General features: G+C 35.2%; 1 protein-coding gene across 1 annotated transcript; it reads right to left on the reverse strand.

Annotated features, from left to right (window-relative positions):
* Positions 1-983: 983 nt before the first annotated feature.
* LOC140749413 (putative fatty acyl-CoA reductase CG5065) lies at positions 984-13,474 on the reverse strand. The gene is made up of 12 exons (XM_073082445.1): positions 13,436-13,474; positions 12,823-13,089; positions 10,034-10,145; positions 9,291-9,407; positions 7,749-7,871; positions 6,715-6,840; positions 5,645-5,792; positions 4,173-4,274; positions 3,541-3,727; positions 2,760-2,866; positions 2,114-2,243; positions 984-1,220 (listed from the first exon to the last, which is right to left on the reverse strand). Exons 2-12 carry the CDS (start codon positions 12,927-12,929, stop codon positions 995-997), a joined length of 1,485 nt encoding a protein of 494 aa, XP_072938546.1. The 5' UTR covers positions 12,930-13,089; positions 13,436-13,474; the 3' UTR covers positions 984-994.
* Positions 13,475-14,931: the final 1,457 nt, after the last annotated feature.

Here is a 14,931-nt window from a genome sequence, read left to right on the forward strand (position 1 = left end):
TAAAATCATATCTTACCCTGGGTTTAGTATTTAATAAATGTAAGAAAGAAAGAAAGAAAGAAAGAAAGAAACATTTTTATTCGGATAAATTGCAATACAAATGAAATATAACGAAAAGATAAAAAAAATAAAATAACATAAAACAAAATAGAAAAAAAAAATTAACAAAAGGACAACAAAAATGTCGAAAGGACATTCAATTTTTTTTACTATAATATGTGTTGCAACGGCCGAAAAGGGAGAAACTCAATTCCTGTATATAATATATGTGTTTATATTACAATCATGTATATGACTAAGTTTCCGTGTGCCTTAATGACCCTATGTACCCTTATTCAATGGTAAGTACAAATATTTAATGGTATTAAATTCAAAAGGTTTCAAAATCACCCACTGCCAGATTTGTAATTTACTCAAACATCCCATACTCCCATACGTTGTGTATCATCCTGTATATTGAAACTAATAAAAATTATGAAATAAATTCATGATCATTTGAAATAAGTATAATGATGTAAGGAACAACTGAATATTATGCATATAAGTAGATACATATATATCCTGATGATTTTTCCTTACTTTATAGCATAGATTTTTCCAACGTAACAACTGATGCTATTAACTAAAATGGTTTAAGTTTTACAAAAATCAAGCGCCGCCAAAAAGGCTAGCGGCCTTTCTACCGGCCATTATACCGCTAGGATTTTTATTATATAATATAGGATTAGCAGACAAGCCTGCAATCCATCTGATGGTAAGTGGCTACCGTCGCCCATGGCCTTCTGTAATCAACCCCAGATAGGATTAGATATCCCCCCCTGAGGTCGGCCACAGATACGCCTCGGACAAGTATTTCTCCCTTACCGCAACCTTCAAACCAGAAGACAGCAGCGCTTAACAATAATGTTATTAGGCAGAAATAGGTGTAGCGGTGGTGCCGCCGAAGTCGAACCATAATAGGATGATGAATAAAACACAAAGCATTGAATTTTATTTACTTTTTATCAGACAAGAGGTATTGCTTCACACCGAAGCAATATATAGGCATGTACTCTTTCCAGTTTATAGTCCTGGGATCACAAGCGAAGCGTTGGCGATCTTTCTCGTCCATTGACGATATTATTGAATCAGCATTGTTTGTTTTAAGATAAAATGAGGCTGTCGTAAATGATTTTAGCAGATCACGCAGCAGCACTGCTCTCTGTTGTGCTTGAATGTATCTGTGAATGCAAACCGTAATTACGCTTTTATGGTGTTTAAGAATCTAATACCTACATAAATATAAGGTATTAGTAGACTGACATTCTGATATAAGTAGACTGTAATTCAAAGGAAGTATTCAATAAAATAAAAAAATATACAAAAGGCAGTGATAGCCTAGTGGTTAGAAAGCCCCTAATTCGGAGGATCTGATGCTCAAGACGGACACGTCTGATCTTTCAAATGTGGGTGGTTAGCACTTGCTTAAACGATGAAGGAAAACATTGTGAGTAAACCTGCACGCCTGAGAGTTCTAAAATGTTCTCACAGGCGTGTGAAGTTTATCATTTTTTTTATTTACTCTTCATTGACCATGTTAAAAACAGTGTGGTACAAAAGGCGGACTTAATGCTAAATAGCATTTTCTCCCAGCCAACCTTAGGGATGTGCAGAAAAATTGAAGGCGGTACAACTATACTAAAATAATAATAATAAATATAATTCGCACTTGGGCAACTATAGTATAGCCCAAAACTTCACTTTGGGAGGAGACCATCTATTCAATTATATGCATATCAAATTGATTATTATTGGTTGGTCAAGGAGGAACAGATAAGTGCACAATCTTTTTTAAGAATAGCAGACGAGCATGCACTCCACCTAGGCTACTGCCACCCATGGACATCTGTAATCAACACCAGACAGGATTAGATATTCTTACCTGAGGTCGGCCACAGATGCGCCGAGGACTAAGCTGGAACGCCTCGAAAAAGTATGTATCCCTTACCACACCCTTCAAAAAGAACACAGCAGCGCTTAACACTGTTGTTATAAGGCAGAAATAGGTGTGGTGGTGCCGCCAGCGTAGATCCACAAAGGGTTCTACCAACTTAAATCTATAAAACATACTTACTTTGGTTTCCTGCCCGTTGCTCTTAACCATAAATCAGCTGTAAAAGATGGTATTGTTTGTAATAAGAACGTTAATGCCGAAACCATGATGGGAGCCTCTGACATGAACATCTTTGGCAAAGGTAGTTCTCCTGAAAATTAAAAATGAGTTACAATAAGTTTAAGATCTAGATTCTAGATGGATCGCAGGAACGATTATTAAATTTTTTGTTACAATACAGGAGTAGCAAAGCAAAGCATGTAATCTACCTAATGGTAAATGGCCAATGCCGCCCATGCATTCATTATATGTAATCAAACTCAGATAGGATTCATATCTGAAGTCGGCTGCAAATGCATTGCTTTCCATACGAAGTAAATTTCATCGCCTCGTATAAGTATTTCGCAAAATAATAGTAAAACCAGAACGCAGCGCTTAACATTATCAGGCAGAAATAAATGTGACGATAGTGCCTCCAGAGTCGAAACACACAGGGTTCCATCAGTATCTGTCTAGCGCTGGTAGGTTTAGTAGTTTGAGGCTATCCAATTAGCGACACTGTGTCCTCGAAAATGAACGGTCTATCGCTTCATATCGTTCCATCAAGTTCATCTGATCAGGAGGTTGTGCTCAATTACACTAAACTTTAAAAACTAGTTGAACTCACGGTATCCAAATTTAACGCTTTCTTTAACAAACAAGTCTGCAGCGCCTGCCCAGGTGATAGGGTTTGTGGAGCTACTACAAGAGTGGTACACTGTTATTTCCTTCGACCTGAAATTTAAAAAAATAACAGGAATATATGCTTTTTTGGAATTGAAAAATTGAAAGGCTGAACGCTAAACGCTTTCTACACTCACAACCTCACACTAGGATTCCCTGTATCGTCGGTGCCATGGACACACACAAAGACACAAACACCAAGTCAACCAAGTCACCAAGTTACATCAGACCGATATTGTGACCGCTCCGCCACGCGGGATATAATCCGGATAACACTATTACGCAATTTATTATTATAAAGTTTATTAAACTTGAAAACCGAGTTTTCAAGATATGTGGAAATCCTTGAAGATCTGTTTGCCTCCTGAGATAAAACTTGATAATCTATATGACATTGTAATACATGTTGTCGAAAAATTTCATTGACCTTATGAAATATATATTTTATCAAAAAATCGTATTTTTAAGACATTTTTATGGGAATGCTTTTCGAGTACATCATTCCGTACATGCCCTACAGTGTAACTACACTACTTGACAGATTTTAACTTATGAGGTGTCGTTGGATTCGTCTTAATTCTACGAGTAATCATAGATAAAACTCAACAATTTTAATAACTACATCCATATTTGCAAGAAATGGCACGAAAAAACAAATCTAGATTCTATTTTAATAGACCCACCTAGTCTATTCTCTAGTTCTAGAAATTTCTTTTTAAACTTACTTTGGACACTTAGCGGCTGCAGCGATGGTGAGGTTGCAGACGTAGTCAACTGGAATCATGTCCATTACCACATTTTTGTTTCCGTATGCGACGCGAGTGAGGCCTCGGGCCACGTCGGCGAAGAGGGCTGTACCCGCCACCCAGCTGTCGACCCAGCCAGATAAGGGCTCTTTGAGGGCTGGTGACACTTGGAAAATTTATATAGCTTTTAATAAAGTTTCAATACTATGTAATGGAACTAATTACATTACTTATACGACTCCTTTCTGATTTAATTTTTATTATATAGGAATAGCAGATGAGCATGCAGTCCACCTAAGGGTAAGTGGAAACTGCCGCCCATGGATATCCCCAGAATCAACCCCAGATGGGATTAAATATTCCTACCTGAGGTCGGCCACCGGCCTGCCGGTCGGCCTTAATGCTGCTGTTATAAGGCAGAAATAGGCAATAAATCAATAATTTACCCCATTCTCCTCATCAGGATCGTCAGGAATCAGGATTTACGATTTGTCTTGTGCGATTTTAGTTTTTTTTTTTTAGTTTTTAAACTACAATTTTATTTACTGTTATGTGTATTGCATACTTGGTATTTTAAATTTTACAATCATATAAAATCGCATAACACCTACCTATAGATGGCCTGACCATTATGGTAGGAACATTTCCACGATTCTCCATTACGAGTGCTTCTGCGAGTGCCTTCGAGAACGTATAGGTGTTCGCATGCCCCTCTGTTAAGATAAATAAATAACATTATTAACTAGAGTTACCTTAAATATACTGCTATTATAGTGCTAACGCTATTAATTGTTTCCTTTCTTAATGTTTATACTGCTATTTAACTTAGGTATTATTTCTTGTAGGTATTTAATAGTACCAGGCGTCTAAAAGAAATGATACAAAATTATTATGGTCTGGATAAGTATGGGTGGAATATATTATTATCACTATTTTCATGAATAACATGCATGCATGCAGTTCACCTGATTGATTTTTAACAACTGTAACCATGTAGAATATGTGTGATGGCGCCACTGGACTCGATCCTCGCAAGATTCGCCACTTTTTAATACGCTTTTATTAGCTTCAGACGTATGTATGTTGGTATGTTAGTATGTAACGGAATCTTTGAACATGATTTTAACCCCCTTCAAAACGTCGGATTAACTCGAAATTTGGCATACTTATTAAGGACCGATGACAATTCAATATTTCAAACATTCTGACCCGTTATCCTTACTAGGATAATCAGGATCAGCGATTTTTGTTTTCCTGAGACCCGGAAGGTCTGCGTTAAGACCAATAAAGGAATCTACCAGGCGCGCCGATCACCTAACCTAACCTAAGCTGACCTGACCTGACCTGACCTGACCTGACCAGACCTGACCTGACGTGACCTGACCTGACCTGACCTGAATACGCTACGTAATAATCGTTAAAATAATCGCTAGAATAATCACTAAAAAAATAAATAATAGTTAAAAAAAACTAAAAAATACGCTTTTATAAAAAAATCGACCAAAAAATGAAAAATAAATAATAGTTTAAAAAAACTAAAAAAATACACTTTTTATAGAAAATCCAACTAAAAAATAGAAAATATTTTTTTTTTTAATTTGAATTAAGAATAGTGTAAATAAGATAAAAAAAAAATTTATTGTAAAAAAAGCGTGGGGTGCTTTTTAAGATATTATCAAAATGATAATCCTTCTACTCAATATCTATCAATAAAATATTTATAACTATTGACACCATGCACCCCACGCTTTTTTTACAATAATTTTTTTTTTATCTTATTTACACTATTCTTAATTCAAATTAAAAAAAAAAATTCTATTTTTTAGTTGGATTTTCTATAAAAAGTGTATTTTTTTAGTTTTTTTAAACTATTATTTATTAAGTGGTGAATATATCCATACTTTACTACAAACCAGCGCACACATGCACACACACGCACACACACACACACACACACACACACAAGCACGCACACCACACACGCGCATACACGAACACACACAGCAACAGCGAATGATTCTTGACTTTTTTAAATCATTTCAGAGATCGCTTATACTACGTATGGTTTAAGTTTTGTACTTACTGATATATTTTTCGATCTCCTCCTGATCTTTGCCGTGATTTTTAACGAAATAGTATACATCCTCTAATTTCTTAGGCGGAGAATATATCAACTCATCAATAAGTAGTTTATCGGAGTTTGAGAACGCCGTTGACATGTGAACCAGTATCTGCAAAATAGAAGTGACTTTATGAAATTATTAAAAATAATTAATAAGATGTGTGTCATTATATAAGTTAATTTGGGAAATGTTTAAAAGATTTATACTACTACCGGACCATTGAGTAGTTAAGGCTTGCACGTGTAACAAACAAACTCACATGCGTATTTATTATATCAGTTAAGATAATTATTATACGAATCATTGGTTACAATAAGAATATCGTTGTATTTGACGACCCGCGTGGCGAGGGGTCACCATACCGGTCTGACGCGCAGAAGATCCCGGGTTCGATCCCCGGCCAGACAGAAATCTTAATTATGAATTTAGGTTTCTGTTTCTGGGTCTGTGTGTTTGTGTATTTTTCTATGTGTGTGTCCATGGCACCCACGATACAGGGAATCCTAGTGTGAGGCTGTGAGTGCAGAAAGCGTTTTTTTGGTAAGCATAGTGTGTAGCTTCTGGGACCCTTGTCATCATTATATATGTATTAGGGTTCCGTACCCAAAGAGTAAGAACGGAACGCTATTAATAAGCGTCCGCTGTCTGTCCGTCTGTCACGGTGCTCTATCTTATGAATCATAATAGATAGACGTATCAAATTTTCACAACTCATTCACTTTTTCATTTTACATACTCTTCCGAGGCGTTCCAGCTTAGTCCTCAGGGATAGCGGCCCATCTGTTGCCGACCTCATGTAAGAATATCTGATCCTATCTGTGGTTGATTACAGATTTCCATGGGCGGCAGTAGCCACTTACCATCAGGTCCACCTGACCACTGCATGCTCGTCTGTTACCCCCCTATTTAAAAAAAAACCTTTTATGGTTGTTATGATAACAAATATTATAAAAGTAAAAACAAATAAAAATCTGGCGGTACGGAACCCTCCGCGAATCCAACTCACACTTGGCACAATTATTTTACTTACTTCCAATTTATTCATCCGTTGCGTCAAGTTCAAAACCTTTCTTGTTCCTTCAACATTTGCATTAAGGATGTCTTGGAAGGGTTCGGTGAACTTTACCGTTGCCGCTGAATGGAAAACCACTGAAACCTTAAAATAATCAACTTTATTATTTGAATACATCGATAAAGTCTGAATTTCATACTGAAGGTTTTATAATATAAGCAATAAAAAATTATACAACCCATCTGATGATACAGTCTGTATTTTTTAAATTTTATTATGTAACGGGTAATCACGATATGCGTTTTTAAATATCTTTATTGTCGATTGTTCGACCTAGTTGCATGGATCGTTCTAACCACTGGATTGAATTACATAAACCTCAGGTAATCTCCAGGCGTCCTTACTTTCCTCGTTTAGTAAGAGAAGCAATAGAGATCAAGAAACATCCTAGGAACTTCAACAAAGAAGATGGTTTTAAGTTAGCCCAAACGTGGAATCCAGTGGTCCAATTTACATCCAATTTTACAAGTCACAAATAGTACAAAGTACGGTGCGTAAGGATACTTGTGTGTCGTGATATGGAACCTAGAAAATAACCTAGACATAGGGTAGATAGATTAATCTACCACTACTTAGTACTTGTCAACGGTTTCTCTCCGACACCGCAGTTTCGTCGTGACATATTTTTTTAATTGTTTTTAAATACTACATAATATACGCTACCAGTAGGTATTAACTTTATATCTCTTAAGTTCGTTCTTTCGTAATGTTAACAATTATGGTTCTTTAAATATGAGTCATATTTGAGGGTCATATCATATGGCCCTCAAAAATGTTCTTAGTAATGTAGAGAAGGGGAAATGCAAATGGCACCATCCAACTATTAAAATTCTACAATCGAAGAAAAAATTTAAAAAATAATTTGGTATTAATTTGTCGATAAAATTAATTGAACTTAACACATAAGGCTTCGATACCAACAACCTTGTAAAAAAAAAGCTTGTAAATGTAACAAGAATTGGTTTGTTATTTCGTAGGTCAATAAAACGAACCTGATCGATAAGAGTTTGCGCGTCTTCCGGTTTGATTCCCAGATCAGGTTCGGTCATATCACCAGCGATAGCGACGACTTTGCTGAAGTATTCCGGTTTTGTGTTTCTCAGTTTGGTGAATACCTGAAAAATATTAAAATTATCAGTAATATTGGTAAGTTAAAGGTTGCCTAACGTGTCGGTGGGTACTATACACTTTTCCATTGAAAGGCAAGAACTGGGGGGTTACTATCATCTCTAAAAACAATATTATTTTAATCATACATTGCAATTTCGTACCACGACCTCTTTAAAGTAAGATTATTTTTATAATATTAGAATAAGCAGCTTTGTGTTATGTCGGTCGAAAATATTCATTCTTTTTTTGCAGGAAATTTAACTTTTTAGCAAAATATGACAATTTCAGTTGGTTTTATACAATGGATAAGCGAAAATTGAATGAGGGTTTAAGTTTGTTCAACTGCGTATGTTGGAATATTTTACTGTTTTGAGGAGGTCGTGGTACGAAATAAAATAATTTTGATGCTATATTGAAATAAAACTTTCCTTAACTATAATGGTTTTTAAAAGATGATGGTAGTGTGGCGGTGGTACCTCCCTGTTCACACTATACTGGTTTGACCACATTTTAAATAGTTATCATGTCATATAGATACGTCAATGTTGTATTTTTACCTCAAGCAACATTTTTTAAATTATAAGGTTTTCATAGAGGAATACTGTATGCATTACGTGCATTACTTTTACGGGTAAATTATCACAATCGGAGAACCTTTTTTTTTTGTGGGTAACCTATTTATTTCTAGATGGTAACATACATTTTGTGCCCCGATCACATTTTTTTTTTATAATATAGGAGTAGCAGACGAGCATGCAGTCCTCCTGATGGTAAGTGGCTACTGCCGCCCATGGACATCTGTAATCAACCCCAGACAGATAGAATTAGATATTCTTACCTGAGGTCAGCCACAGATGCGCCGCTACCCCTGAGGACTAAGCTGGTACGCTTCGAAAAAGTGTGTCTCCCTTACCACACCCTTCAAACCGGAACACAGCAGCGCCTAACACTGCTGTTATTAGGTAGAAATAAGTGTGGCGGTGGTGCGGCCGGAGTAGAACCACAAAGGGTTCTACCACCTTCGTACACAATATACACATGGATCAAACATACGTACATAAGTTACCTATCTTATACCTTAAGGTTAGTTGTTACCACTCTCAGATATTTTACCCTGTTTTTACCACCATAAGATATTTTCATTTTGAACAAAAATTTGAAGGTTGCTGCGACAAATATTCTATAATGAAGATACAAGGTACTTATAGTACGAAATTAATTAATACTTTCTCAAATGGTGGAGGAAAATATCGTGAGGAAACTTGCATACCCGAGAAATCTTAGAAAAAGTTTTCCTTTATGTGAAATCTACCAATTCGCAATTTGCCATTGCGCTAGAATATGGCTTGTTCCTTCCCATTCTGAGAGGAGACCCGTGCCCAGCTGTGGGACAGTAATGGGTTGATGTTGATGGTACTACTTACAGGAGTCTGTAGTAACTTTTGCAGCCTCTGTTCAGCAGGCGCTCCTTTCTTCCCTCGTATCAAAACGTAAATTTTGTCTATTTCAGAACAGTTCGAAAGAAGTTTTTCTATAAAAACCTAAAAAGAAAAATACTCAATTTAGGATATAAGTACATAAAAATTACCACAGACTTTAATATCGCTGTAAAGTAATTATCACTATAAAATAACTAATTAAAAATCTTGGTACATTATATAAATTTGAAATTTGCTAGAAAATTAATTTACCGATATTATATTGGTATATCGGATTTCGCTGAATCGAACGCACGTCGAAAATTATAATAATATGCCGAATAGAGGCAGTCTTTTATTTGGGAAAATAGTACAAAAAAACTTAATTAAAAAAGGAAAAGTTGATAAGAGTGATAACACTGATAACATTAATTGCGTTAGTGATTTAATTGTTCAATTATTATTTTTTAAGTTATGGACGGCTACGGTTCTATTTATTTCTACAGACATTGTCCGTGTCAGACACGGGTCGTATAGGTCGTGGCAGGCATTATATTTTTATATACCTTAAATATTTATTTTAACAGCCACAATCCGTGTCTAAGCGACTGCCCAATGTTACATACAAAAAATACACAGACAAACACATAGCCGAATACATTTTGCCTGTCACGACACGCGTCTGATACGCTTTACGTCTGTCGATTTAAATGAACCTTACTGCGTCAAATTCCAAGTAATTTTTATACCTTTCCTAAAAATCCAGTGCCTCCAGTCAGAAAGACAGATTTTCCCGCGTAAAAATCCGCTACTGGCTGGTATGCGATGCTTTGATTTGTATTGACATCTTGAGTTTTATGTCTAGAAACAAAAATATAAGGTGTTTTTTATATAGGAGTAAGGACGAGCATGCAGTCCACCTTTTTTTATTGTATAACCTAACGATTAGGCAGACGTGCTACTTGATGGAAAGTAGTCAACGTCTCCTATGGACATTTGCAACACCAGAGGAGTCGCCAATACGTCACCGGCTTTTTATTTATGAGAGTTCTTTTTGCACCTTTTTTGAATAGCCCCTTGTCAAAGCGCTCCGGGATAACCTCAAGGGGACCCACCTGGTGGTAAGTGGTTCCTGCCGCACATGGATATCTGCAATCAACCCCAGATAAGATCAGATTCTGACCTGTAGTAGGCCACAAATGCGCCGTTACTCCTAAGGAGTAAGCTGGAATGTCTCGAAAAGTATGTCTCTCTTACCGCAATTTAGTATATCTCTATAATGTCTGCTCTACTTACAGGGTGAATTATTCAAATGGGCATTTAAGGCTTAAATATAATCTATAAGGATTAGCGAATGCCTAAAGGAGTTACGAGGCCGATTTTGATAAAAACTAGAACTCCATCATCAGATTTTTTTTATTTCTCTACCTGGGATACAAACGAATTCAATTTGGAAAATAATCAATTCAGCATCACATAGTGATAATAATAAATCCTCTTCTTTCAGTTCAAGTCGTGTTCCGATCCGGTAGTAGTATAGAAAGATATTGTAAAATCTTGACATAAGTCCCGCATAATATAAAATAAACTCATTTTATGTAATGTATGACATACAAAGACAACAAGTAATTAATTAAAAAAATCAAAAACCCGACTGCACCAAAAAGGCTAAAGTAGAATTTCCAAAAGCAGTGAAATAGGCATTTCGTTATTTTTATCCAGAAAGCCACATACAAAGTTTCATAGTAGGTGTCTGCTTCAAAAACAAAAGACGTTCAAACAATATTATCCTATTTTATCCTCGTAGTGGTCATTTACGCTATAAAAAGAACCTAAAAAATGTGTGAAATTCCAGCACGCCTAAGTTCAGCGGTTTCCCTTTGCGTCGATCTCTGGTACAGCAACTCACTCATTTAGTCAGACAGCCATCTTTTTTTTTTTTATAATATAAGAGTAGCAGACGAGCATGCAGTCCGCCTGATGGTAACTGACTACTGCCGCCCATGGACATTTGTAATCAACCCCAGATAAGATTAAATATTCCTACCTGAGGTCGGCCACAGATGCGCCGCTACCCCTGAGGACTAAGCTGGAACGCCTCGGAAAAGTCTGTGATCTTGATGTGTATATACGAGTATATATGTACTAGCTGACCCGGCAAACGTTGTGTTGCCAAATAAATAAAAAAATGTTAAGGGTGAACAACCCTTATCACTTAGGGGTAAAAAAATATAGATAGTGGCCGATTCTCAGACCTACTGAATATGTATATAAAATTAGGTGAAAATCGGTGAAGCCGTTTCGGAGGAGTACGGTAACTAACACGAGAATTTTATATATAAGATATATTATATAACGTATGTGTAATCTCCTCTTAATTTCCTGTATTTTGACACCCTACTCGATAGGTTTGGTTAACTTTTTTAAAACGTGTTACTACTCGTATTTCGCGAAAAAATCCACCATTTACGGTCTATATAAAATATATAACTTCAGTAAATCAGAGTTTCGGTCATTATTTTACCTCGTTAGAGGTAGAATTTCATTATTTTTATTTAACAAGCCTGATGCAAAATGTCATAGTGTGTGCTTCAAAATTGACGATTGTTCAAATGAACTTTAAACCCTTATTTTACCCTCTACGGGGTTGATTTTTAAATAAGTGCGTCCTTGTTCCTATCCAGAAAGCCAAATCCAAAATTTAATAGTAGTTGCTTCAAAATTAAAGGATTTCAAAAAAACTGTTTTACCCTATTTTACCCTCTTTAGGGTAGAATTTCCAAAAGGCCTTTCTTAGTACTTATTCACGCTATATAGAGAACCTATGTGCAAAATTTCAGAAGTGTAAGGTCCTTGCTTTAGGCTGTACGTTGATTTCTGAAAAATGAAAAAGTCATTTAGTTAGTCCGTCAGTCAGTCACCTTGCTGTTTTATATATATACAAATATGTTTTTATAATCTCCGTTTAATTTCATTTCATTTGGTACCCTACTCGATAGGTTCGGTTAACTTTTTTTTTAAATGTGTTACTATTTCGCGCCAAAAATCCGCCATTTTGTTTTTTTTACTAACACCTATCTAAGGACACTCGGGTCATTGAGACAAATATAATGACACCTTAACTGTTGATATTCATCCAGCCGTTTGTTAGATCGGATCAAATAAAGAAAGACAAACATACAAGATACGCGCAAAAAACATAACCCTTCCTTGGCAGTCGGGTAAAAATAAGACTGCTAAAATTCAATCAAAACCTTCGTAATCAATTATAATACACTGATAATTTTATATATAAGATTCATCACAACGTGTCACAATATTAGCTACTGCACTCCTCCGAAACGGCTTTACCGATTGTAACCAAATATTATATGCATATTCAATAGGCCTGAGAATCGGCTACTATCTATTTTTCATACCCCTAAGTGATAAGGATTGTTCACCCCTAAACATTTTTTATTTATATGGCAACACAACGTTTGTCGGGTCAGCTAGTAATATATTAAAATAAAATAAAAGAACAGAAATATTGACTTACCTATATAAAATAGAACTCGAATGAAATCCACAGCTACCAATCACGACACATTGATTACTTACATATTTAGAATTATATACAACAGTGCATTTCAATAATCGAAACATTTTATAAAAAAATATCACACTATAATTGTCACTGTAAGATCTTAAACTCAGAAACACAATGCGAGTCGGTCCTTATACATTGCACTTTTAACTATTTCATCACAGAGCAGTTACGAACAGACACATTTATATAACTTACTTTAATTATAGAAGAAACATACTAAATAATAATTACCAAAATTTATTAGTCACAGGTAATTAAAAAGCATTTATTATAATAATCGCTTTTAATATCAGACACATAAACTATTTAATTGCTCATTATGCAATTAAAAATTAAGATTACAGAAAGTATAAACACATTATTATACTTACGACTTAATAAGTAAGCATTTGATTGACTTATTTACGCTTTTGTAAAAAATGTCTTAGACAGTCACAAACGTTTGTATCTATATATTTTTATTCTCACAATTATTTTCCTTCTAAACTTATATTTAATTATTTTATCCACTTTTAATAACAGCTAATTTGCTTATTTTTTTACGGAGTAAATCGATATATACCATAATTATAACTGCCGAATTGTTGAATGGAAACGTGTGTCGTCTAAACACGAAACCGAACTTTTGAACAAGATATTTTGATAAGTCGTAGTTGTTTGATAGGTGATTTAAATCATTGTGACTCGTTAAAAACAACGAAAATTGTAAATAAACGCTTTCTACACTCACAGCCCCACGCTAGGGTTCCCTGTGTCGTGGGTGCCATGGACACATACATAGACAAATACACAAATACCCAGACCCATAAACAGAAATCTAAATTCATCATTTAGATTTCTGTCTGGCCGGGGATCGAATCCGGGACCCTTTGCGCGTCAGACCGTTGTGGTGACCGCTTCGCCACGCGGGTCGTCAAAATGTTTTAATGAACGAAATATTAATACTATGTTTTTTTTTTATATTATAGAAGTATTGAATGACCTACCTACCTAGTTTTGAATTGCTACTACTTTCCATGGATATTTGTCATCAACAACTGTGATTATTTTCAAAAAGGAGTCCTGTGCTATTTTAATTAAGCGATGGATATCCATTAAAAAGTATAAATTGAAGTAATTATTATTATAAAGGCAATAAAGAAAATTTCATCTTAATAACGTTGTGAAACTATATTCAATTAAATGATTCAATTACGTTAAACATTCGAAAAAGGAGACGAATCATTCGTCATTTAATTATTTTATTTACCATGAAATAAAGTGACAATAAATTTATATAAGTAAAGACGCTTGATTTTTGAACATTTTTGAGACATTCATCAAAATAAATATATTTTAAAATAAATATTTTGATGAATGAACGCTTATTGCTACAAACTCCATGGTTTGGACAAAGGGTTTAGAACCGGTATTCACAGATTTTTTTCAATAACGAGCAAAGTCAAAGATTATTCAATATTTTGTCCTCAAATACTTTTAGCTAATGGAGATCTAAACAATGTAATTTATAATCACTGACGTAGAAGGTATAATTGTTATCATACATTGTACAAAATTGCATCATTTGCATATTTATGATATTGAAGTAGCAGAAGAGCATGCAGTCCATCTGATCGTTAGTGTCGATCGCACGGACATCTGTAATCAAACCCAGATAGGATAGATGTCTTCATTAAAAACAACGACATGCGTTGCTTACCCGAGATTTAAGTTGGAGGACCTTGTGTAAATATATCTTCCGTACGCACACCTAGAGTATATCAGCGTTTAATATTGCTGTTGTAATGCAGAAATATAAGTTTTATATTATTATATACACATATTATTATGTATATAAGTAAATATATTATTATGTATAACAGTGCATCAGGATAGCGGATTGTTTGAGGCTGTTATCGACTAAAAACAAAGCATTTCGAGACCCGCTACGTCTGCTGGCACTGGTTTTAAAACTAACCACATCCAGCAGCCAGAGGGAGGAGGCTCTCTTAGTGGATCCTGAAAGAAGGACAGCGTGGCAGTCATGGTCAGCAGCAACAGATCAAACCCCAAAACAAA

This window comes from Epargyreus clarus, unplaced genomic scaffold (genome assembly GCF_041222505.1).
Source record: "Epargyreus clarus isolate Ecla_fem2 unplaced genomic scaffold, WU_Ecla_fem_2.2 ptg000018l, whole genome shotgun sequence".
Classification (NCBI taxonomy): domain Eukaryota; kingdom Metazoa; phylum Arthropoda; class Insecta; order Lepidoptera; family Hesperiidae; genus Epargyreus; species Epargyreus clarus.

Bases quoted from the DNA above. Each gene is read 5' to 3' on its own strand.
- LOC140749413 (XM_073082445.1), bottom strand. From the start codon at position 12,929: ATGTTTCGATTATTGAAATGCACTGTTGTATATAATTCTAAATATGTA. The intron at 3,728-4,172 runs GTAGGTGTTATG...AAATTTTCCAAG, and splicing joins AATGGTCAGGCCATCTATAG to TGTCACCAGCCCTCAAAGAG. The intron at 2,867-3,540 runs GTAAGTTTAAAA...TTTAAATTTCAG, and splicing joins GCAGCCGCTAAGTGTCCAAA to GTCGAAGGAAATAACAGTGT.